General features: G+C 41.7%; 1 protein-coding gene across 1 annotated transcript in view; it reads left to right on the plus strand.

Moving 5' to 3' along the window:
- fat4 (FAT atypical cadherin 4) overlaps positions 1–27,783 on the plus strand; it is a 115,088-nt gene that overhangs the window by 32,723 nt on the left and 54,582 nt on the right. Inside the window, exon 2 of the mRNA XM_075481949.1 lies at positions 26,145–26,276. Within this exon, the coding sequence (XP_075338064.1) occupies positions 26,145–26,276 (132 nt within the window). The remainder of the gene's footprint in view (positions 1–26,144; positions 26,277–27,783) is intronic.

Raw genomic sequence — 27,783 nt, forward strand, 5'->3', positions numbered from 1 at the left:
CTGGTGATGCTGATGGATGGCAACAACACTGTGCACACTCCAGTCCACATCAGTCGCAAAGCTGACTTGTCTGAACTCTGAAGTGAAAAAGTCCAAAGAATAACCCCACCTGGGAGAAATTCCTTATTTTTCTATATGTGTTTGACTGAGAGGGCTATTTTTAATGGTCTTCGTGGCTCATACTTGTTGATTTAATGCACACTTTAAAAGGAGAGTTCACACATAGCAAGCGTAGCGTGGCCTTAGGGGACGACATTACATGCTGCTTGACGCTGCTTGTTCTTCCATTTTGGGCAAACGAGTCGATTTAATGGAGACGGATTGGCCCTTAGACCGTGGCTGCACCCAGACCTGGCTCATCTCAAAGTCCTCCTGCAGTGAATCACACAGACTCAGGCTGAGGCCGTGCTGCAGATAACACAAAGTACTCTGAGGTGAGGGCTGGTTGTCTGCCAGTTCCTTAATGGGAGCGTGTTTATACTTGGCCTTTTCCAAAAGCTGGAAATTCTCCGTAATACTTCAGTGCAAAACGCGTAAATAAATGAGTAAAAAGAACAATCAGTCAAGGTGGGTGGAAAGGCAGCAGGATGCCCGTCGCATGCATAAAAATTGGGCTTCGATGGTATCAGACATTCATGCAGGGTCCAGTTTGTTGTGGAAGGAGACCATGAACACGGGTCCACAGCCTTGGTTCGTTGGCTCACTTAAGGGGCAAAACACTTTAGACACTCTGATCCCGAGCCTCGATAGAGAGCTTTCCATCCTACTTTTCTTCAGGAGGGCAGCGTTTGCCATTATTTGTAACTGATGTAGACGTTTCAATGTCTGGCTGCACCAATTTCGAAGGCGGCCATTTAATGCAGTTATTTCTGGGTGATTACTGTTGGCTGTTTTGGTGGTGAACAATTATGGTTAATTCATTTAACGTTATTTGAAGCGTATCAAATCTATTTTCAGCTTCATGTAGAGGAAACAACTTCCACGGTCGATATATAAACTTTAACATTTTTGCACAAGCTGCGCTGAGTAAATATGTAAAATATACAGAAGAAATTTATTTTGGAGACAGGAAGTGGAGGATGACGTGTGCGTTAAAGTGTGTCGTACCATCTTTTCACAAGTCCTTACATAGTTTCAGAAGCATCAGTCAAGAGCGTTGTGACAATTCCAAGTTTTTTCCAACATACCTATCTCACGCTTTCTGATGAGTAAAAGTAAAGCACTGGTCTCTAGTAATTGCTATTAAATGAGTACATAAGGTAATCTTGGGTGGTGTTTATTGAGTGGTTATATATCACAGTGGTGCTTGAGTAGATATTTTTTAAAGAAATAGGTTTAAAGTACATAAAAAAAACTACTTAAACGAACAACACAAGAATATCACGCTTGGTCATGTATTTATTTAGGGAAAATAACTAGTATTGCATTTCTGTAAACATGTAAATGTGAATCTCTGGCATTTGCATTTCAATAGGAAGTGACATCAGAGTCAGGTCTGAAGAAGAGCTTTCTCCATTTTCCTCTTGTAGATGTCCACCGCAGGTTTATCCTGTTTGGGCAAATACAACCAATAGCATCGTAGCTTTAGCCGCTTTTTTTTACCCTCTGGTGACCCTACGCAGGTTAGTTTGTTTGCTTCAAACCAGCCAATGGGAATGGCTGATTCACCTAAAAAGAAATCTATAAATTATGCAGCTTGTTTGCTTCAGATTTGCTTTGCACAGCGGATGGAAACCCTGTTAGTCTGTCCCGTTTTATTCATAGAACAAAGATATATCTTTACAACAGATATTTGGGAAGCAGTCAACCAACAGAGATTACTCCAAGAGCAAGGTGTGTAACAGTCTGTGACAAAGGACTGAACATCAGTAGTTAGTGTGGCAAGGCTGCACGAATGAAGCCACTCCTCTCCAAAAAGAGCATTTCTGCTGAAGTTATATCAGTTTCTTTAGTTAGTTTAGTTAATCATGTGACAGGTGAATATGGCAGGTGCTGGGTTTAAATACTGTCAATATTTAGCTTTAGCTTTTAGCTTTTAGCTTTTACACACATGAATGAAACAAAGTACAGTCAGTATTCTGTTTGGATAAACCTTTCGAGGCAACACGTCAGATTTGCTCAATTCCCGTGGCTAGCTTGTTAGCTATCGTATCACAGCAGCACCCCCATGAAATAATGAGCAGGTCACAGACTCTTCCCTTAGTTAGACAAAACACTGGGAAGTGACCAGCTCCAAACCGGACTCACAGCTCCCTCCCTAACTGCAGGGAGCAACGTTGCCCATTATCTCCCTGCTGTATTTCCCTGTGAAGGCACCCCCCGCGGCCCCTGAGGAGCTGCAGGTAGCCACGCTGAAACGGCTTCTGTTTTTTCCTTTTAAGGGGAGGGAGGGCCCGAGTGAGCGCCCCTTTGAGAAGTTTATGAAATTAACCAATTAGGACCTGCGGGGTAGTGAGATAAAGACAAGAAAGGAGAAGAAAGAACCTTCTCTTATTCTCCCCCTTCTTTCACACACAAACACACACCACTTCCCAGAGCCCAGCATGGATTAATCACTCTGTCTGAGGGAATGAATGGTCGTTCACATCGCTGAGGCCTGTTTTTCACAATTAAGTAGTTAGACAATAAAACTCACGCCACGGAGTCTGCTCAAGCCTCCACAGCTTGCTCTGCAGTATTTTCTCCTCAACTTTCCTCCTGTCCTTTCTCGCATATTTCCCCCCCTAACTCTTAACATCTTCACCTGTTTTTTTTTTTAATTTTTGCGTACGCTCTCCGTCTTACTTCTTCCCCGAATTTCTCTGTTTTTTAACCTTCTTTTTCCACTTTCCACCATGTTTTGTTGAGAAGAAGCAGAACCAGATAATGAGGCGTAGAAAGGTCCCGGCCCATTAGTTACCGATGGAGGAGAGCAGCAGGTTTGAGCGACTCTCGTGTTTTTATGGTGTCGATTCAGTTTAGCCAAATCACACACGGGTAAACATGTTAATATGCCCACTCATGCATGCACATACACACCCGAGAGATTCTCCACCACAAGTATTCCAGAGTGTTGAATATAATAAGACTCTGCATTTATTTCATTTGTGGTTACAGGCTGTTTGCTAGAACTGATATTTGGATCTCTGGAAGCTGTATTTGTTTTTGTTGAGGAGTGAATGCCAGAAAATGGTTTATTTTGAGGGTATGGCAGCGAGATTTTCTAACAAGAAAGAAAATCAAAGAAGCAGGGGGAGCTTTAGAAGGCTGGTATCAGATAAAATGTTAAAAACAACATCCTTACTGTCCATAAATACCTCAGAATGGGTTCAATACCACAGAAAATACGAAATAAAACTCATGCAACATGTTAAACAGCATTCCATTGTTTAGCTTTGGTACTTGGTCAGTAAACTAATCGGATGAAATGGAAACCAGGCACCCTGTCACATAAAGGAAGGTTTCTCAGTGTTTTGGCAGTCTAATTTCGGAGATGAGCGGGAGTTCAGAGAGTTCACGTCCTCGTACGTAACCCTGAGCATTTACAGAACAAAGAGACAGATTTAAGATAGTCTAAAGGCCAACGTATAGACCAATATTTTACTGGATATTCTGGCTATGAAGATGTTCTGCCTCCATCCCAACAGACTGGCTTCTGGAGTAGACTTTAAGGCAGGATTTAGGAGCACAGAGCACGTGGATGATAGAATGAGACCATTTAAAATCCCGTGATAATTTTAGTCTTTGTTAATGCCATCTGAGTCGAGATGCAAATATAAGAAACCGACTCAAAGACGTGAAACAACTGCAGAGGCAGGAATAAGTCAAACACTGAGTCATGCAGACACCAGAGTCAGCCCGAGGACAAATGGCGACTTGTGTCCAGCAGTCATATTCCCCTGAGAGTCAGCGTTTACTACAAAACAAATAACAGGAAGCTCTGCTGGCTGCGCTGTGAGAATTCCAACAATCCCCACCCTTGTGTGTCGCTCCTTCCCTTCTTCAGCTGACTTAACTTTACGACCTCCTTCTGCCCCGCGTCGCCTCGGTCAGATGTGGCCCGAAGTGGTTTGACACTGAGCAGTGGCGCTGCCTATTGTTCAAGTCCCATTGTGGCTCTGGCATTGTTTGTTTGTCCAGTCCCTCGCCTAATTTAGAAGCAAAGACCAAAGATGGAAAAGTGGTGGAGGAAGTTCTTTTGCATTAAAGTTTCACAAGTTCTTCTTCTGTGAAACGGAGAGGGAACGTGAGTGCGCCCTGGCTTGTCGCAGTTTCAGCTGCTTTTTGTCAATGTCTTTTTTTTCTATCGCTAATGCAGACGTGAAGTTTAATTTGAAGTCTCTTGTTTCCATCTCAGATCTCCTTCACATGAGTCAGAGGCATCTTTTGCTAAAAGCTTTTCTTCCTTTGAAGCTTTTGTATTAAAATTGAGAATGACGCCAGTTGAAAACCGTCACGTTTTCTCCCCTGACATCACAGCAAATGGATGAGTTAGTGAATCATTTTGTCTATAAGCAGTCCTCTGATTGATAATTGAGCCAGCTGTTGTGTCTGAACTCCCAGTTAAGATTTCCTGCAGCATCAAATCTTTTTTCTTTTTTGCTATTGATCCCAACAGGTAGAGCATTTCTTATATGAGCATATAGGTTCTATGATTGGGTAAAACTGGTCAAATTGGTTAAATTCCACATACTCGTTGTAGAGCTGATTTTAGAGACATGAGGATCTTTTCTTCTCTCTATTCTTTTTCATGTAGTTGTGCTTTGTAAGACAAAAAAGAAGTCTATATTTTGCTTTCAGGCAGCCTTTTTTGTTGTCTTTTAATGTGGTCTTGAGCATTAGTTCATCAGGCTTTCTGATGCCCTTTCAAAATTTTCCTTTGGACCATAGTTGCTTTTCACTTATTTTCAGTTCTGTTCCAGAGGATGATTTAAAGAAATTGCCAGAAAGTTTGTCTGAGAGGGTTCAGGCTGTGTTAAAGGATAAAGGTGGTCACACCAAGTATTGTCTTTCAAGCTCATTAGAACTGTACAAACTCATGTCTTTTCCATCGTGCTGTAGCCTATGTCTAAAGTCATCTAAAGTCATCCATTTAATGCAGAGGGAATCTTTTAATAGAGATATCTCTTGTTTCTCGTTAAAAGTGACTTGAATAAAGATTCCTATCCTCAGAGGGAAAGTCATACTTGAGTTAAATTAAAGGATCCAGCAAAGAATGCGATAATCCAGTTATACTCAAAACAACAACCTAGATTCATCTCATCTATGTAGCTCATTTCAGTTAGCATTGCGCTAGCATTGAGCTAGCATTGCGCTAACATTGAGCTAAATTTGGCTCAGCTCTGTTTATCATCTAAAAATACATGCTGGAAAACCTTTAATTAGTCTCAAGAGTGGTTTCATTATTCCATTTGTTTTCATGTCATACATTATAGGCAGCATGCCGTGCATCACAGATAATTTGTGTTAGCTACACTTGTGGAATGCATGGAAAATGACTGAGACATTGGACTCTAAATTTGTCATCCCCATTCTCTGAATCCTGATCACCACCAGAGGAGTTTTTCATAAACTACTTTGGACTTTTTCACTTTGTTTTAGACTTTCAACAAAAAGCCGAGCTCTCTCCTCTCCTGATAAAGTTTTTAACCAAATAAGAGTGTGGCTTTCAGAGTTCAATGTTTCATGCTTAAACATCAACCAACCTTGTACAATGTCATCAAGATAGAAATAAACAGCCTGGTCGAGTGAAGGCGGAGAGGTTTGGAAAACTGATTACAGGCCTTCGATTTCATGCCCACACTTGACCAAAGAATCAACATATTCGCTGTATAACATTTCAAGAATAGATGAGAAGAGAGCCCGAGAGCAGGGGAAAAAAAAGGATAGAAAGAGTGTTCAACAGAAAATAGCATTACTCTCTTGCATTGCCAGCTGCAGGGCGTTTGCCAGTAACAACACTGAAGGGAGTCTGTTGCAAAGAGGAGTGCACTCCTTTTTGGATAGATTACATTTACAACCTTTGTTGAACTCGGCCCAAGATGGGGTAAAAACACAACCACTGTCACTCTTCTGGAAGCCATGGCAGCTTGGTACAAACACTCTGTCTTTATCTCAGCTCTTTCAGTATCTCTTAAAAGCAGATTTATCACATTTAGGGTATTTGGGGTAAAGGCTTTATCCTCCGTGCATTCCCTCCGTTTGACTTATGGAGGATAAATGGCATCTGTAATCTATGTTTGTTTTTATTCGTGTGTGCACTCGCATGCTAGTGTGTGAGTGTAGGTGAGATAATGGAGAATACGTCAGCTGCAGTTTAGATTAAGTTTAGAGCATGTTGAATGATTCACTTCGGGGTTATCTTAATTCTTTAAGATAAGGTGGACAGTTCTCAGACTCCCACAGTCTCACTGTTCCTCCATCTTCTGCACCAGTATACCTGCACTCTGCATGATGGTGAGTCAGTGTCAGTTATGGGAATCTGCCCTTCATGCAGATAATTGGGCTGTGAGGGGATGCGAGCAGCAAGACTCAGACAGTAACTGACCCCTTTTATCATAAATTTTCCGTATTGAGCTTGGAAGCTCACAAAGTGGACTGCGTCCATTCGGCAAGCATTACGTGCACATTTGGGTTTAATTGCCCTGCATATGCTACAATGGCCTCATATGGCTCATAGTCGAGGCTCGAGCCAATGAGCTATTCTCTAAAGACAAATGGCAAAACTGCAATATGACTTATTTTCTTAACCCTGGCCAAAATATAACGAACATCTGCAAAAATCACATCTTAATAAGATTTTCCTAGCTGCTCTCCACAGTTCGTCTGACGTCACTTCTCCCCTCCGTTCCTGCCATTTTTTTGCCCCCCGTTACACTTTGTTGCCCTTTTAAAAACGTTCTCCACTTCACCACCCAGGCTCTCCCCACTCTCAGTGACAGACAGCATTCATTAGTGCCTCGTATTTGTCCACGCTGGTCAGCCCTCTCTAAACAGAGTGGATGAAGCAAACACCCAGGAGTGTCTAATGGCCTCCCCAGCTGTTGATGCACTAATTGCGGTGGCCTCAGAGTGCCGCGTATCTTGATGGATCTTTTAGAACAGTTGCAGAGGAGAAAGATTGCAGATGAGACCACGTATGCAGAGTTATGGTTTGCATATATCACTCCTGGGTTTTGAGAAATAGTTTCCTTTCCCAAACACAGCTGCCTAGTCCAATTTGGGTCCCTTTTGCCTTCTTGCTGCCACTTCAGGGGGAAAAAAAATAGACTTTTTAGATAAATGTTGGTGTCCAGACCCACCTGAAATCACACAGAGGTGCCGTACTGGATACGGGATGGACTGCATTATTATTATATGTCTGCCCCGACAACACCATTTGACTGTCCTTAACTGTAAATTATCATGCAATAGTCCCTTCTGTTGACATCTCCAGAGGCCCTGAAATTATTTTCTGGGAGAGATATGTAAGCAAATGTTTTTTTTTAAATAGTTTTTAGCTTGTTTGCAAGACTTAATTTCTTGGAATGTGCTGTTACAGCGTATAATTCAGAACAGCATTGCTTAAATTACCCAAAGTGCACCACATCCAGTGACTTGGGGGAGCAGTAAATTCCCATTTTAAGGCCGATGCATTCGGTGGACGTTGACTCTGTGTCACCGTGTTAATGTGGATTTACCTCCACATGCTTATTTTTCTCTCCTGCTTGGTCGGCTCTGGTATGCGGTAATGGCCGCAGAATGTAAAATACAACACTTGTGTGGTGTTTGTCATTCTTTGATAGATTAATCCGAGGCACCTTATGGTGCCACGAGAGCTTTACGAACCCCACAGTGTGCATGATATATTGTAATCACCGTGTTACAATGGACCGCAGTTACAGGGTGACACAATGCGGCTCTAACTCTTAGGTGCTTTTACATCAACACGACCATTTATCAAGCATTCCACGTAGAAATATTGTACTGTTGCCAGCTGTTTACAATTATAAGGGAAAGTTCAAAAATGTTTCTTGGGAATAACTTGATGAATAAAAGATTAGGTGATATCCAAAAAGCACAACAGTGACACATTCTATTAAATACTTCAAGCAATAGTACCTCTTTTATTTTTTTTTTCAGCTTTTACTATTCCAAAATGACAAAAATGCCATGAAGCACACATTTGGATGGTCATGACTTTGTAACACTTCCTTTGGCAAGTAGCACTGCCTGTAAACACTTCATGTTGCAGCCCTGAGTCTTTCTGTTCTTGTTTTGGGGAATTTCGCTCATTCTTCCAACAAAAGGCCCTCTCGTGCATATTGCTTCTGAGGTCAGCCCACGTGTATTTGATGCTAAAAGTTGGGGAAGTATGTTAAGGGTCTTCATGCTTTTTGTTAAAGTCTTTTCAGCATTTTTACAGAAGCTTCCAGAATTTGCTTGTTGTTGAATGTATATTTTCTCTGCTTGTGAGACATTGCTCCTTCATCTGGCTGCCACACAGGACATGACAATTTAACAGTTTCAGAGGTGCTTTTTATTTTTTTTAAATATCCTTTACCCTTCTTTCCTCCAAACACATACTTTTGTTTGTTCATTTAGGTTTTATTTTTGCAGGTGTCTAACTCTAAAGTCAGTTAAACTTTCCTGAAGATCTTTCAGAACTTGACCTCTATCATCTCTTTCCGTTAAATGCGTTGCAAACCCAGGAAACACCCAACAGTTTTCTTCCATTTAACATACTTCTCCTTCTTTGTGACAGCAAGCTGCTTAGTAGAGCCCGTGACCTCCGATTGTTGGGATAAGATTTGAGGACTTAGTTTTTATAAAGCTTGAAATTTGCATCATCTGATCTGTCCTCAAAGGAAGATCAGATGAGGTGCCACAGTACGCCCACACATTTCTGAGGCTTTCAGACGGGTTAAATCAGCTGAAGTGTCCAACTTTATTTGCACGTTTGTATTTTTAAATCAGCAAAAAAATATATATGATGTAGTTGCATTAAAACCTTCACTTTTGATGTACTTTCTCACACTTTGTGTATTGACTGAACACAGTGCCTGACCACATGTCCTGCTGGTTCATTAATGTTATGAACAAGAATTGACATAATCTTGCAATATTCTCCAAAAGTGTCACCAGAGTAACGGGGGAACTGCTTGAGAATGTTCCCCTTCAGCGCTTCATAAAGATGCGTGTTGTTGCCTCCATCGTTATCCTGCGAATGAAGATAGGAGGGGATCGTGAAAGTCATGGTGAAATGCTTTTAAAGTGAGTGAGAAAATGTGTTTGTCCGTAGGCAAAAGATAAGGAGAAGGAGAATTAGATACAGTGTTTTAGCAATGAAACCGATAGGCGTGTCATCTGCATCTGCTAATGCTATCAAATAACCCTCAGTCTGTTCGCCTCTCACACCTAACAACGCTCTTGTTAAAATTCCATTCATGGATCAGTCCAGTCACACATTTCTCACACAGATCCTTTCCTGGTTTGGATCCTTAGCCTGGCAGAAAATAAACAAGTCGGCCGTCACCGGTGTGAGATTATGTCCGAATCTTCTCACGGAGTGACAAAAACCCTCCAGTGCGTTTGGTGTTTGTTTCACGTGAGCGTGTTTGGCTTTAAAGTAATGAGCCCGATCTCTAAAGGTGCCCAGCAGGCCGGGGAGTACATTTGACAATTCCGTTCCCCGTCTGGCTGACCCTAATCTGGATTAGTTGATTTTCTTTCCCTGGATTAACAGCTTGTGGTTCAATTAAACATCACGCAGCCCAGTGAGTTTGAATCGTGGCATTACAGAGTGCCGCGGGGAGGTTGAGGCGAAACTGAAAAAGCTCCAAGCACAATGTTTCCTTCGTGGGAATCTAAACCTCGGTTCGCCGGCCAAACCATCTGGCCGAGAGAGATTTTTCTGGCCTGCCAGGTTTTTCGGGCAACCATGCTATGCAGAGATATTCCTAAACAATATGGAGATAGAGCAGCTAATGGGGTTGTATAGATGAAAACATTCTTTAGAAGTATATTTTCTTTTTGCCCATGTAAAAGTTCTGTAGATAAGAAAGGTGTGGTTTGATTAAACCAATAAAAGGACAACATAGGAAGGAAATGTAGCTTTTTTAATTTTTTTTAGCAACCTCAACTAGCTTGTTAGGTATCCACGTTCAGGGAAGTTATGTTCACTTATAAGTTAAGATCATTAGCTATTCTTTGTTCCACCATCATCCATCTCTGAGCGGGCTACAAACTTGTCTTTATTTTTACATTTTCAGTCATGTTTTGGCGAGAGTTTGGCATCCCTTTAAGCAAATCAAGTGTCCAGCGAGCTACATGTGCAAGTTTAGAATCGCCGTAAACAGCTACAACAACTTGAGAAACAAGAGGGTTCACTTTATCCCGAAGAGAAAGAAGTGAATAAAAAGCACCCCTTCAGTAGATAACATTTAGGTGCCCTTGAGGAAGGTACTTAAGCACTCATTCGAGCCCCAACGGCTTGAATAAAGGTTCCAGGTTGCCAGCAGGATGTGGCTGTGCTTGGAGTGGATACGTCTTGGGTGTGAATGTGTATAGCTGTGAAAATGTGAAGCGCACTGCTCGAATGTCTGCTCAGCAAAACCTCTCCCCGGGTGGAAAGATGAGAATTTAATGGTCCGCTGATGTACCGAGCTGCGTGTCAGATGGAAGCTATATCACCCCTAATAGAAAATAAACCCCTCACTGTGTGAGAGTCTGCTTGGTCTAAATTTCACAGACTGGAGCCACACAGTACACTGATTTTGGTTCTAAATGTTACTTTTCATAACCTTTGGGCTATTGCTTAAACAGGCAGGAACAAACTGTTCAAAAGGGTTGGATTTACCTGAAACCTGATATACATGTCAGAAGATTCTCAAATGAAAGGGAAGCTCCAGCATGCAGCGGAAAAATAGAAACAAGAATTAAGACTAAGACAGGGAGCAGCTTGAGTGATGTGCATGTCAGTGCATGCAGCAGATTGCTGTCGATAAGTTCTAAGTTCTTTCACAATGAAATTATTTTATTTTATTTATCTAATTCATCACACGAGTCTTAAATGTTTACACATTATTACTAATCCATAATGTAGACCTGGCAAAACCAAGGCTTCTGAGGTTTATTCCCTGCTCTGGGTCAAGGTTCATAAGTGTCCCGCTCTCAGTTGCTCGATATAACAAGGCGTACATAGCTAAAAGTAAAACGGTCCCACAATAAATGAAAGTTTTAGCATAAACTGCTTGATTTAACCCTATAAACATTGTCAAAGCTGATGTTTGAGTAATCTTGCGTGAGAATAGCTGTTTCTGTCGTTCAGCCTGCCCTTATCAGATGGACTAAATGGTAAAGTGGCGTGTTAAAGGTCACGAGAAGAGGTATTTTTGACTTGATATAGTCTATTTTCTGTTTAAGCAGGATAATGAGGAGGCAGACGTAAGTGCACACCAGGACACGAGGATTGCACTTGTTCTGAAAGAAAGGATGCCAATTTGAATAGTAACCTCATTGTTTTCCACCCCCTAAGCTTTCTTTATAGTAAAACAGGCACTGAAAGTGTCACTGCATTTGGTTTGAACATCTACCATATTCACATCAGATATTTGGTGGTTTGGGGACACTGTGGAACAAAAAACAGCAAGAATATGGGGGGGGGGGGGTGTCAGGAGAAAAGAAGGGAAGAAGAGCTGAAAATGGAAAGAGAAGGTGATAAAAGGGCCTGAGTAACCTCAGGGCCTCACTCGCTGCCCTCATTCCCTTTTTCCACTCTCTAAGCCTCCCTTTACTCTCTGCCGCATCATGCCAAGTGGTTGATTTCATCCAGGCACGCCGAGCCACAACTATAGGGGGGGGGCGGGAATCGGACGAATGGAGGTGGAGGTGGTGACTGTTCCTGTCGGTGACCGGATCATATGTGACACTGTAAGCCCTCTTACCCTGGCGCAGGCCTTCTTAAATCCTCTTCTCTGCACTGACTGACAGAGACCAGACTAAGACGGCAGAAGATCTTTTATTTTTACCTCCCGTCTGGATGACATAAAACCATCAGACGTATATATTTTGATATTTTGCATGACACATATTGTGACCACATACATTCGAAATCCGCAAAAAGTCATTAAAATGGTTCTGGCAGTTTGTGGGTAAACATTGTCTTTGTAGCGGCGACTTCTCATTGACACGCCGTTAAAGCTGTCCCAAACAGTTAGCGAAGAAAAGTACATCTGATTTCCAAACATTTCAGATGCTCTGGATACAATCCCGCTTCATGAGTATTTGTGTTATCCAAAGCCGCTCAGTCTAAACATATCTCATAAAGATTTTGGTTCTGAACACGATCCGCTTTTCCCAGGGCACGTTGTTTAAAATGCTGTATAAATGTTGAATTAGAAGGGCCCTTCTTAGCTCTGAGTTTTTGTGTTTCCCTAGGTGCGGAGTGAGTTTTGGACACGTTGTATATCTCGTGTTTCATCTCCATGTTGTTTGCCACAGATATCAATAATGACTTGTTTTTTTTTTATGTTTTTTGCTGTTGCTTTTGTCACGAGACTAAACAATTTCTTCACGGGTAAACACCAACTTTTTTGGGACTTCTTTTGTTTCATTTCCCATGTTTGAAGAGCAGAAGGACGGCAAAGCTCTTTTGTCTTGAATATTTCTTTCGAAATTCCTAAATACCCACAAGTCCTGTTGTCTGGTAAGTCTGTCTCTCCTTTGGGGGTACGAGCCTGGAGGATTTATTTGAAGCAACAAATGATAGAAATGAAGACCAGAAGCCATGGGCTTCCTCTCCTCTTCCCTGCTCCTCATCCACAATATACATGTCAGACCTGTAGGAAAGGTCAACTAACAAATGACACCCTTGTACTAAACTGCGGTTTTGACCCCATTGTAACCAAAGCGCTCCCACAATGCAACTGCTCGGAGGAATAAATCACCACCTTCTGACCTCGTGCGCTGACCCTCTAAACCCCGGAGAAAACCTAAAGGTGTTATGGATGGTAGCTGATACCGAGAGAAAGGAGGGAGGAGAGTGAGAAAAAAAAGTCTTAGAGTATTAGCTGCTTCCTCTCTCAGGGGGTGTCTATGGAGCCTTTATGAGTTGACAATTAATAGTCTCTGTAGGTTTCCTGAAGGCAGAATTGAGACGAATTGTCTCTCGGCCATTCGGCTGCGTTCAAGCGTGCCGCCAGACAAAAAGAAAGAAAAAGAAAAGAAGAAAAGCAATGGCTGCGAGGGCGAATTACCCTTAGGGCTGTTTTTGAAACATTTCCTTTTTGTTTCGCAGACACAGGCCCTATGGGAAGCCCCCCATGCACTAACAGAAACGCGCACACACCACCCACAGAAGTGACCATTTGGAGAGCCAGACATCTGCTAAAACGCGTCCACTTTAAAATAGCGATCTTTCAACAGCTCTTCTTTTTGAGAGTCATTTAGCCACAAGAGTGGTGAGAGAAAACAGATTATATCGAGGCTGACATTTGTTTGTTCATGCTTGACATCTGAAGGCAGAAATGATATTCACTCATTTCGGGAGCCACAGAGAGACACGCCATACGTCAGTCGCTTTCGCTTCACAGACAGCGAGGCATTGATGCTCAGGCCGGGCACTAAATCAAGAAGAGGGTGCCTCAAATTATGTTGAACTTTAAAGGAATGAGAAAGCGAAGCTCTTGCTCCATGGAGAAAGTTTTTGGCTCACATCTGTAAAAACCCTAAAGGATAAAACTGGGAATTGCCATGAACAGTGGGAGATAATGAAATATGCAGGCAACATGGGAAGACTGTTGACGTTTTCCTGTTTTTATAATCCGCTAACGATGTCTTCGAGCCCCAGAATTTGTCTTTGGCCGCAGAATTTCTTCCCATGCCTTTTTGTCCTAGGGGCTGAAGTGCATACAAATGGCTTGTTAATTAAGATGGATGGTACTTCTAAAAGGCTCATCTTCATGATAATAAGACAAAGTTAAACATGTGAAGCTTTGTAAGACCTCCTTGTAGTGTGGAAGTACTTGTGGAAGGATGTGTGCGGTAGGAAGGGGGAAGGGAGCCTTCGCCATCGCACACGTATGAATGAGCATGTCATCGCCCACCATGTGATTGGTGCACAGTTTGCGTTTTCATCCATGTGCATCTGTGTGTATGAGAAAGTGAAAAGAGAGCCAGATCTATCTCAAGGCCCTCCAGTCTGTTTCCATGAATGGCCTCAGTGGGGGGAAACTGTCCCTCATTGTCAAGTTATTTGGCAGAAGTCTTTTTTTACGCCACCTCATGTTAAATTCATCAACATTTCTCCATCATTTTTTTTTTTTTTCCTTTTGCCCCTCAGAATGTCTCCAGATCAGGTTTTCTCGCCAAACTGTTTCCTGCTGAGGAGTAAATGGCCACGGCAGATGTATAGTACGCCAAGAAAGCAAGATATTTCATAATGATGAATGAAAATGGAATAAGGCATTTCTTGGCTGTGGAATAACAGGGTTAAATCATGTGGTGTGAAACAGCTATAATACACCATAATCACTATTATAGGAAGACATTACCTGACGTGATTAATAAGGACGGAATAAGTTGGACCAAGGCAGCAGAATGTTACACTGCCTTAAAGTCACTGTTAATGTCTTCATGTGTGCCGTTTATCTGAACTTTTCTTAAATAAAACACAATCTGCTTGGGTTGCTTATTATGATGCTGAGACCAAATCACACAGCCAAGGAATATTCATACTTTCTGCATCAGATGTCAACAAACACATGCATGATAGAAATGTTGTGAAAGCCAATGTCTGCAGAATTTAGATTTATTTCAGAATCAGAATCAGAATCAGCTTTATTGGCCAGGTTTGAGTAAACAAACACGGAATCTGACTCCGGTTAAACTCCACTCTCAAAGTACAACACTCAACAATAACATAAAGAATAAAACTAGAAATACAGAACAGTAAGAATGGAATTTGAGTACGGGTAAGGTAAAATAAGGCTGTGTATGAGAATAATAAATGCAGTATGTACATTTGCAATAAATAGACACTATGGGTGGGAATGCAATTGTCCAGAGGGGTGTGCGGCTGGGAATGTCCGCCTTCTTGTTGTCCCTGTCAGTGTACCGTGGCCGTGGACGCCTCAACAGGTACAAGCAAAATGCAATAATACAATTCAAGAGGGTGAGAATAGGCAGGTTAAGGATTAGATATAACTGTAGTGCAAGGCATTTCAGTGCAGTAACAATGTGTTAATAGCAATACTGTAACTAAGATCAAAGTGTTTAAGGTGCAGATGAGGTAGATGAACAGAACATGTGTCAGTCCAGTCTTCTCAGAAATAGTCCAACACGTACTTTTTATCCTTTTGTAAGACATGTTTTAGTGTCACAATCCACGGCAGTTAACTGGGAGATGGTAGCACATCCCTATGCCGTTGCTGTTGAAGTTTCATGATGTGACTGTTGAAAACATTTTGCAGGATGGGTTTTGAACCAGCGATCTCCTGTTCGAAGGGACGGCTGGTTCTCAAAGGACCGCGGATCAGCATGTTCACCCTCCACACCTTCCCTCTTAATACGCCAACTGAACACAAACTACACATATGCACGTCCTCATGTGTAGAGAAATAGGACGTCAAAGTGATTCTATATTGGGAAATTATTGTAAAACTGAAACAATTTCCACTGCGGCCCAGAGTATATATTTCACAATCTGTCGAGGGATCTGGTTCTACATGTTGTGGTTGTTAAATGTGCTGCAATGGTGCATGTCAGGGCAACACATGTCCCCGTACAGTAGAGCTGTAGTTAAACAAAGTGTTGGTTTTACAACTCAATCCCTGCTACACTGTGCTGCAGGAATCTTGTGACACAGTCACAGTCAGCCTTATTCTTTGATGTGAGGTCACAAAATGCGGCATCTTAATCATTTTGGCAAGCATCTGATGATATTGGTGACGCTTCACTTTGTTAGTTTCTCTCCTTTCCTGCTGTTTGCACACATGTTTGGAACCACGTGAATGCATGATGGCACAGACCCATGCAAACGTTGAACAGCGCGCAGATGAACCATGAAGCCGCCTAAAATGTGCCATACATCCACAACAACGTGCTCTCACTGTGGGATCATTCTGTTTGCTGAGGGTCAGATGATAAAATCACTACAACTCTCATGTCTTTGCACAGCCTGGAAACAGTTTGGGCAGGTGGAGGCAGCTCGCTCTGCTTTCTTTAAAGTAAAGTTTGCACTTTCTGACACAAATCAACAGATTGCCTTTAAATAGTTAAGTTGTTGGTCAATGTTTCAAAGCAAACAGCAGTCAGATAAACAGTCTAAACTGGCACTTGTATCAGTTACAGCGCATAACTCGCAGTGAAACCACAAATTGCTGTTTTACATATCAGTTTGTTTTTCCATTTTATGGTTAGCTCTGCTAACCGCTTCCCAGCTGTACAGTAGCTCCATATTTAACACAGACACACGAACGTGGTATCTGCATCTCTGCGCCTTATCTGACCCCTGATAACGTTGGAAAGCATTTGCTGGACATCAAAAGTGTTTTGATTTTCACCGTTCTGCATGGTAAATGCTCATTAAGCTGCCGCATCAGCTCAGAAACGTATTTTTTGTTTTGCTCTGTTCATTGTTCCAAATAATCACTTCAGCCACTGTGTTATCTTTAATTGTATCAGCGGAGCCTTGGGTGGCAGTCGGAGCATAGGTCAGCCCGAAGTTTGACAACTGCACCCCCCCCCCCCCCCCCAATCACACACACATATACACCCCACCCACCCCCACCCCGTTGCTGCTCTGTGCTAATGTTTTCAGGGGTTTTTCACATAAACAGGAGCTGCAGGGGGTGCCTGGGGCTTTTCACACAACAATCCAAGTCCTGTTTTGGATTAAAGCTTGTCTCTACACCATCGCTCATATGGACATATGTGTCCTATTCTTCACTCCCCCACTTGCTCATGTTAAACTTAAGTATATATCTTTTTAACTCTCTGTGCAGCTTTTTTTATTAGTTCCTCGCTAATAACAATCTGCGCTTTGTAACATGATTGGTAACCTTTTGTGACAAGCATTCTGTTCTAATTATAGTGTAATGCGCACAATAAAAACCTTTTAGAGGGGTACAACTCAAAACCCTAACGGGTAAATCCAAATTTCCTTTCATTAACTACCAACCATAACAAACTAACTAACTAACAAACTGATGATTACGGTACAAGCTAATTGTTTTACTGAGGTTACAGAATTTACTTTTTGTTGGATTTTAGGTCAAATCCAATGAGACGTCCTTAAGGGATGTGTTTTTTTTTCTCTGCAGACATTTATCATTTTTCCCTGCAACTATGCAACTGAGACAATGATAGTCTTTAAAGTCCTGGAAACCATAGTTGGCTTTAGTGATCTGTTACGTGTATCACAATATATGATCAAGCATTTCTCATTTAAAATCCCACCGATTTAAAGCCTAACCTTGCAAATTGGGCTGCGTGGCACAGTCTCCCGCTGTGATATATATACAATATAAATATTTGTGAAGGTGGTTCCAGACAAATCGCACAAATTTGCTTTGGAGGAAGCAATAATATTACGTTTGGGACATTATCAGTTCTTTATTTAAGCACATACTTATACCAAATTTCATTAATACTCCATTAAGTAGGATCGAGCTGTGACGCATAGCCATATATCAAAAGTACATTTGCTTCGGGAGAAAAATCGCTCCATTCACTGTAATAAATTATTGAAATATTAACCTACAAGCTCTGTTTTTGTGTTGTAAGCGGTCCAAGTGGCACTGACTCTGACTTCATTATAGGAGTTTAGGCTGTACAGATGCACGCTACGACAATCTTTGGATGAAACATGAAGCCTGTTTCTCTAATTATAGGGATTTTCTTTTCTTATACATTACATCATTCATCTTATACGTTGGTTGAAAGGTTACATGCTTGTCCACGGGCTGCAAACCTCTAATCCTTTATAAAAACACGCTGTCATCAAGTTTATTATTATCTCAAAACTGCATGTGAGCTTATCTTATGTTGAATGTAAAATATTTCTCTGCTAAGTCAGCGATAAGTGCAGCCATGAGAATAAGAAGCGCTTTCGAGCTGTAGTTCCCGAGCAGATTTACTCAACAACTTATTTGGACTTTTTTCTTTTTCTTAATACTAAAGAAAAAAAGAAAAATCACAGTATTTTGAGGGATTTTATGACCAATTACCATAAGCTTTGTTTCTCTGATTCTCTCCTTTCCACGGTCTGCGTGCTTTGAATGCTGTAATTGTGGGTAATTGTTGGGAGAGCGCAGTGATAAGGCCGTAGACTCGGGCAGAATCAGTGGCACCAATGCAGAGTGAGGCGGCAGACTGCAGTTACGGTCTCCTTCCATTTTTAAGAAGCCCTTAAAAAACAGAGACAACTGATAAAGAGAAAATACATTTCTTTCCTTCCATCTTCAAAGCATAGTTCTCACAAATAGGCTAATTATTTTGTTTTTTAGCTTTCATCTCACAAGAAGGAGAAAAACGCTGGTTTTGATGTTCTTCTAACCTTTCGCTGCATGGATACAGAACGTGCTGCATCTAATAGGCTATGGTAATTTGGATGATGGCTTTGAATTGCGCTCCAGCTTCAAGGAGAGCTAAATCTTGCCTTGCCCACATTAGAGCTACTCTGATCTTGCACAAGGTCTAATTAAACTTTCCATCCAACTCTCGCAGGTAAGAACGATTGGGAAAGAGTAATGTCTGTTTATCGCGAAGAAGAAGCCCAGTTTGCACTATTCATGGCCGGATACAGGAGCATTAAAAACTGCAGCGCGTTATGATTTGTTTCCTCTCTGCTGTGTGCAAAGATGGGCCCAGAGTCTCCATGAAACAATATCTTGGCCCACATGACCTGGTAGGTTATTCATTCTGCTGGATTATATATCCTACCAGGAATGCTCAGAGGGAACCTCGTTTGGCAGGGGGGCTTGAGGGGGCCTGCTGTAGACAAACAATCTTTTAACAGTTGGTGAAGTGGTCCACAGAGAGGAGAGTGATCCCCTTTATTAAAACCACTTGTCCAACATAGTCTCTCCTCTCTCCCCGCTTGTTGGTTGCATGAAGCCAAGGTGCTTTGTGATCGTTTGCAGACTCCCCTCTTTTGTTTAGTTTTGTTTTGTTTTGTCTGTCTCTTTCTATAACTTGCTCTTTTTTTCCTGACACGGGTCTGCAGAAGATTTCGGGGGGACTTGAGGGGGATATGATCGTATCCCGGCTTCTCCCTCGCACAGTGCGCTGAGGTTTGGCCGACTTCCAGCTTTGTCTGCTTTTTTCCCTGGCACTTTCCCATCTCCAGCTCGCTGGAATTCCTGTCTCCTGTGAGCGCGCATGCACTTTGCCGAGCCTGATGACTGCGGTCGGAAGATGAATTACCCTGCAGGCATTTGTTTGACAGATCCAGCCAGTTGCGATTGTACACGTGTTGAAGAAGCCATGCAGAAGAGATCGGTTTGACCTTGTCGCAGTTGTTTAGTTGTGTTTCATTTTGTTTTTAAAACACAGAGCCAAGATAGCACTTTTACCAATAACCTTGACCTATGGAACCCACGAGTTCTTTAGCTCAATAAATCTGGAGTCAAGACTCTATGACGTTCACTTTAAACATTTGAAACAACCACAAGGAGAGGTAGAGAAGAAAGGGAAGTTGAAGTAAAATAATAATGGCCTTTGTCTGTAGAGTTCCAGGAAATGAGTTATGTCGAAGGTGGACTTCCATCACCCAGGTTTAACGTTTCTCTTACGGGACTTAGAGTGGAACTCATCGGGTGTGCCTGGATAGTCACATACGGTTTTCAGATTAAGGCGAGGAGGCACAGGTCTGGACCTTTTTTCTAGACAGTTAGTTATCAATTTCCAAAGTTGTGAGGATGACATATTCCTTCATCTGGTGCAGTGGCCCTTAGATGTATGGGAAGTATGGGAAATTTATCATTTTCCAATTGGTAGGAAGTTCGTTAGAAGCTCGTGGAACTTTGATCCCTTGTTGAATCGGTTGTGGGAATTATTTTGCACGTCCTCACTAACCTTCACAGGTGCAGGTCTTCAAAGGTCTCAAAGCCAGTAGTTGGAAAGGATAGCACATTTACCAATAACCTTGACCTATGGAACCCATGAGTTCTTTAGCTCAATAAATCTGGAGTCAAGAGTCTATGACGTTCACTTTAAACATTTGAAACAACCACAAGGAGAGGTAGAAAAGGAAGTGAAGTTGAAGTAGAATAACAATGGCCTTTGTCTGTAGAGTTCCAGGAAATTAGTTATGTCGAAGGTGGACTTCCATCACCCAGGTTTAACGCTTCTCTTACGGGACTTAGAGTGGAACTCATCGGGTGTGCGTGGATAGTCACACGGTTTTCAGATTAAAGCGAGGCGAGGAGGCACAGGTCTGGACCTTTTTTCTAGACAGTTAGTTATCAATTTCCAAAGTTGCTTCATCTAGTGCAGTGGCCCTTAGATGTATGGGAAGTATGGGAAATTTATCATTTTCCAATCAGTAGGAAGTTGGTTAGAAGCTCGTGGAAGTTTGATCCCTTGTTGAATCGGTTGTGGGAATTATTTTGCGCGTCCTTACTAACCTGCACAGGTGCAGTTCCTCAAAGGTCTCAAAGCCAGTAGTTGGAAAGGATGTAACCTGTCTGTCTGAATATGAGAAGGCACAGCGCTGACTCTTCTGCTCCTTTTAGGAAACACTGCAACTAGAACCTTTGTATTTTTGGGCTCCTGTTGGAATACTCCGCTAACTAACCCAAGCTGTGCCAGTCTACAACTCCTCTCAGTCCCTAAGAGCCGTCCTCACGTTACACGAGGCCCGGCTAAAGCATTAGAGCCATGTAACCTTAGATAACCATCGTGTAATTGCAAACAAACAGCATATTGTAGCGCAGATTGAATTAGTTTTAGTTATTTGTTTATCATGCGTCGCTGTAATCAGCCCTTTCAAAGGCTTTTTTAATCTTTTATGGCTTTGCAAAAAAATTCCTTTGTGCTATTTCACTGTTTCTACTCTTCCAAAAGCCTGAGTAATTTCTTTTAACAGCATACAGTTCTGGCTCTGGCTCTTTAATTAAGTGTTGTATGTGGGATTGCACTTTGATCCCAGTTTTTAACACATTAGGTTTCGACGTAAAACAAAAAATGGATGATGCGAAGTGGAATCGTTCAATCTCAGAGGCAAAGGATAATGAGCGCTGGAAGTCGGTGCTCCCCCCCAACCCTTGACCCCAAGTCGTCAGCAGCAGCTAATGAGACATTTAATCATTTTGAGATGGTTAGTTCCTGCAGGAGACGCACCCTGCTCCACTTTTTATGTTCAGATGATCTCAACATTTACAGGCCAACTGTTGCATCAGTTGCACTCACAGGTTACAATATTTTCCAGAAATGTGGGGAGACTTGTGGATTGTTGGTGTTCAGTGGAGCAGGCATGCACTGTATTACTCATCTGTAATGCAAACCATTGTTCCCGTAATTAATCAGGCTCTCCACCTTTTATTAAAAACAACTGAGTCTGTAAGTGATAAAATATGTGAGCAGCCTTAATGGAATTGTGCTTAAAAGATAGATGCCTTTCTCCTGGAGCGACTTTCCTCCTGTCTGTCTGTCCATCTGTCTGCAGTGGACTTGGCAGAACTGCAACTATGGGATGTTTTTAAGTGGGAAACATATAAAAGCATATTACTTCTACTTTTTAGCTGTGAGAAAGTGGGTGGCTGTCTATCAGAAATGCAGCTGCAACCAGGACTATGCTTTCTTCTCACTGTGGAAATTACACTGTATGTATTCCAGTACATTCTGTTGCATTTGAACTCTGAGACTGCGCTTTAACGTCTGCTGTCTGCTTAAACCTTTGCAGGAAAGTCTTTTTAAAGATGTCTAAATGCGGCGATGATGACGGTTTTAAGGTTTTTATTTGCCAAAATATAGGCTGTGTGGTATCTGAATATATGAACACAGGAACTAAGTTGTTGTGGAATTATTTGAAATATACTTCCTGACACAATGAGCTCAAAGTTCATACACCCCATTTATTAAGCTACATATAAATTAGAATATCTGCACAGCGATTCCAGAGGTTGGTGATAAAATATGTCTTTTTGTAATTTGAGTAAAATGACCCCTTAAATTTAAATTTTATGAGCAAAAAAAGAGACTAGATTACATAACATGAGCTCAGACATCTAAATCATCCCACCTGTCATTTCTGCATATATCATACAGGCTTTGGGAATTTTGCACCAATCTGAATTTATCACATCTCAACCTCTTGGACAAATACCTTCCATCACTTACGGTCTCATAATCGACAGCGCTCAGGAACCGCTTGACGTGTGAATCATTCATACCGCCCCATAAATAATAAAGCCCTGGCAGCCAGTTAGCAGCACCTGCAACTTGAAACAGTAGTTCGTGAAACACAATCTTTTAGCTTGTAAACTAATGTGTTTCACCTGCCTGGGCCATGGCGTCTGGGTTCGCCGTCTGCCCGCTTTGAGCTGCAGACAGGTCGAGGGGAACCAAACCTCTCTGCCTGTCTCTCTCCACCTCCCCCCCCTCCTGACCTTGCTTCCTCTTCCTCCAATGAATTTTTCACCAAAGCTCTTTGATATGTTTCTGTCCCGTGGGAGCCTGGCTAATGCAAACTGGAAGCATGAGGCGTAATTATTTCTAAAAACTGCACATCTACCCTAATTAGCCTCCTCTTCAGAAGTGGGCCTTGCATTATTTACACATCAAGGGGGACACACAGGGCGGGAGATAAATATTCATTGTTTGTTGACTTTGCTCTCGGTCCCTCAGCTCGGGCGCAAGTTGAGTCGAGAGCCGCTGTCATTGTGACTTGTTTACGCGACTTGTGCATCGCTGCTGCCCGGGACATAATTTGTCTTGTTCTTTAATTATCTCCGCTCATGCTGACAGACAGACACCAACTCTGAGTGGGTTTAATAAGTGGATCGCATCCTCATCGGAGCAGAGCCAGATCAGATGAATATGTTTTCAGTGGGGGGGGGAGGGGTTGTTGTTGTTGTGACCTTGAGCAGACTTGCCCTTTATGGTGTCACAGCAGAGCCATTTCAGCCAACCACTCATACACTTTGATTCTGGGTCATCTTTAATGAGAGAACCTTTTTCTAAAAGCAGTCGGTGGCAGCTGTTATTCAGAGTTTCCTGCTTCTGTTAGTTGTGAAGCAGATTTGTGGGACATGTGAAGACTGCTTTTCCTGTTAGAAGTAGTGTATGAATAGCCTGCTGTGTCTGGCCCTCCACCTCAGCGGTCACATGGCCTTCAGGCTCATTGTCTGCTCTCTAATTGCCCAATGGGAAACTGTTGCTGCTTGGTACAACTACTAATAGGGAGACGCATTTGTTATTGTCCCTTTTTCAGCTTTTTTATCCCCTTAATTAAGTTATCTACTTTCATATGTTACTCTTTGAGGTTAAATGACTTTGAATGTATGTAATAAAACTATTTTTGAATTCCTAACCTTAAATACAGACGCTGGGTAAGCAAGCGCCCTGACTTGCTGACCTTAGCGTGTTGCCTCTGGTAATATTTCTGGTAATGCATATTAACCTTAATGTGGGTCCCCTACCTCACTTCAGCACTCACCTGTGTTAATTAAGTGATTTTTAAGATTTTAACCACAGCTTAACCACCTTAAATCCAGAATATTTCCCTGGAAACCACAGTTACAATTCCCAGTAGCTAACCATAGCCTTAGAAACCTTAGAAAAATGTGTTATTATAGTTGTAAACTATGTTATTTGAACATAGTTTGAGCATAAAAAATGGTTTAGCTACAGAAAACAGGGGTAAGTTAGGCCTTAGCTTGTCCATTGTCTTGGCTTGTACCATTTTTACCTGTTTTCTTGTTCTTGGAAATTGTGCATCTGTTTTCCCCCAAATGTACATATTTAAATTGTATAATATTGTTAATACGTTATGTATTGTATGGATCCCCCCTCAGAAAGCTGCACCCATTGTAGATTTTTAACTGTTCCCATTGCCTATTTCACCTCACACACTCGTAGTTTTTTTCTCTGTGTTACAGAAAGAGAGGTGCAGGCATCTTGTGATGCTTGACACATGAATTAACATAATAAGCACCAGCGTTAATGAAGATCCCATCACTGGAGAATTTAAACACGGCTTTTCCATATTTATAGAAGCAATAAACAGAGAATGTGCAGCTAAATGTCTGTTATAATTCAAAAGCGAGCCATGTTTACTGGCTTTGAAATGCATATTTGGGTCAGTGGATAAGGCGGAGGGGATGGCTGTTGTAAGTTTTGGGATATGAGTGGAAGTATAATATCGGCACACCGGGCCCCGAACTGAAACCATTAATGTCTCACTGTCTCCATGGTTTCCACTTTCCCTCAGGACCGGATAGCCCATCTGGTGGATCTGCTTTCTTAATGCCCGGCTATAGATTGCTGGAAGTACGGCAGTAAAGTAGTTCTGATGTTTTTAAGTCGTGCTCTCTCGTGTGCCTCTTGCTTGTATTACAGTTATTTGGATTTAATTTAGATGGCATGTCAGATGCTTGTGAGGTTCAGCTCATGGTTTGATAGTTGATCTTAAAGTAGTTTTTCCGCACCGAACTTTGTAAGCCATTCCTTAATGACTGTTAAGCTGGGGGCATGCTTTTGTTTACCAAATCACTGAATGGCACAGCATTAAGATTTCTGGTGTCTAAATGCCAGCAGCCATTGTAAACCATGACAAAACAAAGAATTATGCGGCTGCAGGCTGCACCGGTGGTTGGGCATCTGTGTGGTCAGTGAGATCTCAGGGAACCCCAAAGTGGGGCTCCACATAGTCTTGTGTTAAATGAGGAAAACGTTGCATGTCATACTGATTTACTTGAAGTTGCATAATTTATACAAACAGTTGATCTAATCACAGGTTTTACTTTTACCGCTACTTCATCTGTAATAAATTTAAACTTATCAGAGCAGGTCTTCTGTAACACGGGGCAAAGTTTATGCACATGGGGGGTCCGTGGTCTACTGTAATGTATGTTTATTTTACTTGCAAAGACTTGAAAGTGAAACTCCCTGAGCTGCAGTTAGTTTGCTCTACTGTTACACTCGCTGCTTGTCTCTATGGAAAAGAGCCTCAAGTCAATTTGTAAATGGTGCAATTTCCATGATCTCCAGTGACAGTGTGGTGTATAGTCTGCCATGGACCCCCAATGCAGCTCAATATGTGAGCCAGTTTAAGATATTAACTTGGTACAACTACTTATAGGAAGACGCATTTGTTATTGTCCCTTTTTCAGCTTTTTTATCCCCTTAATTAAGTTATCTACTTTCATATGTTACTCTTTGAGGTTAAATGACTTTGAATGTATGATATAAAACTATTTTTGAATTCCTAACCTTAAATAAAGACGCTGGGTAAGCAAGCGCTCCGACTTGCTGACCGTAGCGTGTTGCCTCTTCATTTTTCTGGTAATGCATATTAGTTTAGATTGAACTGATGTCTCCCCAATTACCTTTACCTTACTCCCCCACTTTAATGTGGGTCCCCTACCTTCCTTCAGCGCTCACCTGTTTTAATTAAGGCATTTTTAAGATTTTAATCACAGCTTAACCACCTTAAATCCAGAATATTTCCCTGGAAACCACAGTTCTAATTCCGAGTAGCTAACCATAGCCTAGTAGCTTCGAAAAATTAGTTAATAGAGTTATAAACTATGTTATTTGAACATAGTTTGAGCATAAAAATTGGTTTCGCTACAATAAACAGGGGTAAGTTAGGCCTTAGCTAAGTCTTGACTTGTACAGTTTTTACCTGTTTTCTTGTTCTTGGAAATTTTGCATCTGTTTTTCCCCAAACTTACATATTTGAATTGCATAATGATGTTTATACAGTTACGTTGAGGTGAACAAATGTATGGATCCCCCGCCCTCTTTTTAACCTTTCAAGTTTAAAAAAATAATAATAATAATTTCACATTTTTTTGATCTTGAACATCTCTGGAGTCAGAGAGAGACACATTTTGCTTGATTGTGCAACTTCATCTACTGAATTCCATGAATCATTCCCTTCTTCACAGTGATCTAAACATAGATGGTAGCCATGTGGCGGAGCTTTGATGGAAACTGTGGTGTTTATTCTTCCTCTGCAGGTGGAAATCACGCTGCAGGACGTCAACGACAACCCGCCTGTTTTTCCTAATGATATTCTTGATGTGACCATTGAGGAGAATGTCGGAGATGGCTTCAAGATAATGCAGCTAACAGCCACGGATGCAGACGAGGTAATGGCTCCCTGAGTTTTTATTCTGTCTGACAGGGTTTTTATGCTTTACTGCGCCAGCTTTCCACTCAGCTGCTTTCAGCAAACGATATCATGGTAATCCGTATTGAAAAAGCTCAGTCTGTATTTCGCATCTTTTTCACACCAAAGCTGCACATTTTCAGGGCGGAAAAGTCAGAGAAATGAATGAAATGAAATGAAAAAGAGATTTTGCTGATCACCGATTTCCAGTGAGTTGAACACGTTGCCTGTGGCTATTTTACACTAATATCAGTAGATGTCACAAGAACTAATGTATTAATCAAAAGAAATAAGATTAAGGATGATTAATCTGCTTTAGAGAGCAATGTGAGTAGTTCCTTGAACCCTTGAACTGTTGGCCGTGCACCTGACTCAACACGGCGACACAAAGTGGCCACGACAGATTGGGCGAACACAATCTCCGCTCACTCTTCTTTTTCACAGCAATATGTGCACACACATCATCACTTTACAGCAGTCTGTCTTCATGCCCTCCCCCCTCAAAGACACACACAGGCACAGAATTGTTCTTTTCCCTCTTATGTGTTAACGTTATCTGAGATGTTGGGAGACCACAGGTGTCACACAGCGGCCAGCAGTTGATTTCTCGGCCTCCCGTTCTCATAGTCCCTCCGCGGTCCCCATAGTTCACATTACATCAGCAGCATCATTCCCAATTAGTTAGATGCTCCATCTTTAGCCTTTTTAGGCAGGGTACGGACATTAAATCCTGCAGTGAGTGAAATGCAGGCCCTGCCTGTATCTCAAAGGTCTGTGGTCTCTCACCCAAGCCAAAGGACACAGTTGAAATGAATGGAAAAAGTCAGGCCAGAGAGGAGAGAGATTAGAAAGAAGGCTTATTGACTCAGATTTAATGTTAACTCATGAGGCCACACGTTTTTTATTGCACAGCTGTTGGTTCACTCCCTTCTCTACACTATGAATGTTTAAAAAAAAATCACACAAAGACCCACTTCTGGCCATTTCTCTTTTATCGGAGCGCTACGTTGACTGTAAATGTCAGACCTGGAGGCGGGTCAGTCTTTTCAGTCGGGGGATTTAAGGACGGTATTTGATTATGTTCTTTTTTTTTTTCTTTTAAAAAGCAAAGAATTCACAGTTTGAAAGGTTTAGCTTGTGGTAGTGAAATTGAAATGTGTTCAGTTTTTCCTCATATCTGAAGTTATGGTCCATAATGCAAAACCTTTCAGTCAAGATTTGTTGAAAATTAAACATTCGCTTTATATCCACATAAGGCTTGATTGGATTATTGAACTAAAGAAAAGTCACATTTTGCTTCCAAGCAGGGATTCAAATGAAAGAGAAATCACTTAAAGAGAAAGTAGAGTAGCCTTTTTAGGAATTACAAATTCTAGTGATGTTTACTTCTAACTTCAGCGCTGCCATGAATAGATTGCTAAATAGAAGCCTGCACTTCATTCCAGCTCTCATTTGAAGCCAGATATGAGGCCGGCCAAGTCTTTGCC

The sequence above is a fragment of the Odontesthes bonariensis genome, chromosome 13 (assembly GCF_027942865.1).
Source record: "Odontesthes bonariensis isolate fOdoBon6 chromosome 13, fOdoBon6.hap1, whole genome shotgun sequence".
Lineage (NCBI taxonomy): Eukaryota > Metazoa > Chordata > Actinopteri > Atheriniformes > Atherinopsidae > Odontesthes > Odontesthes bonariensis.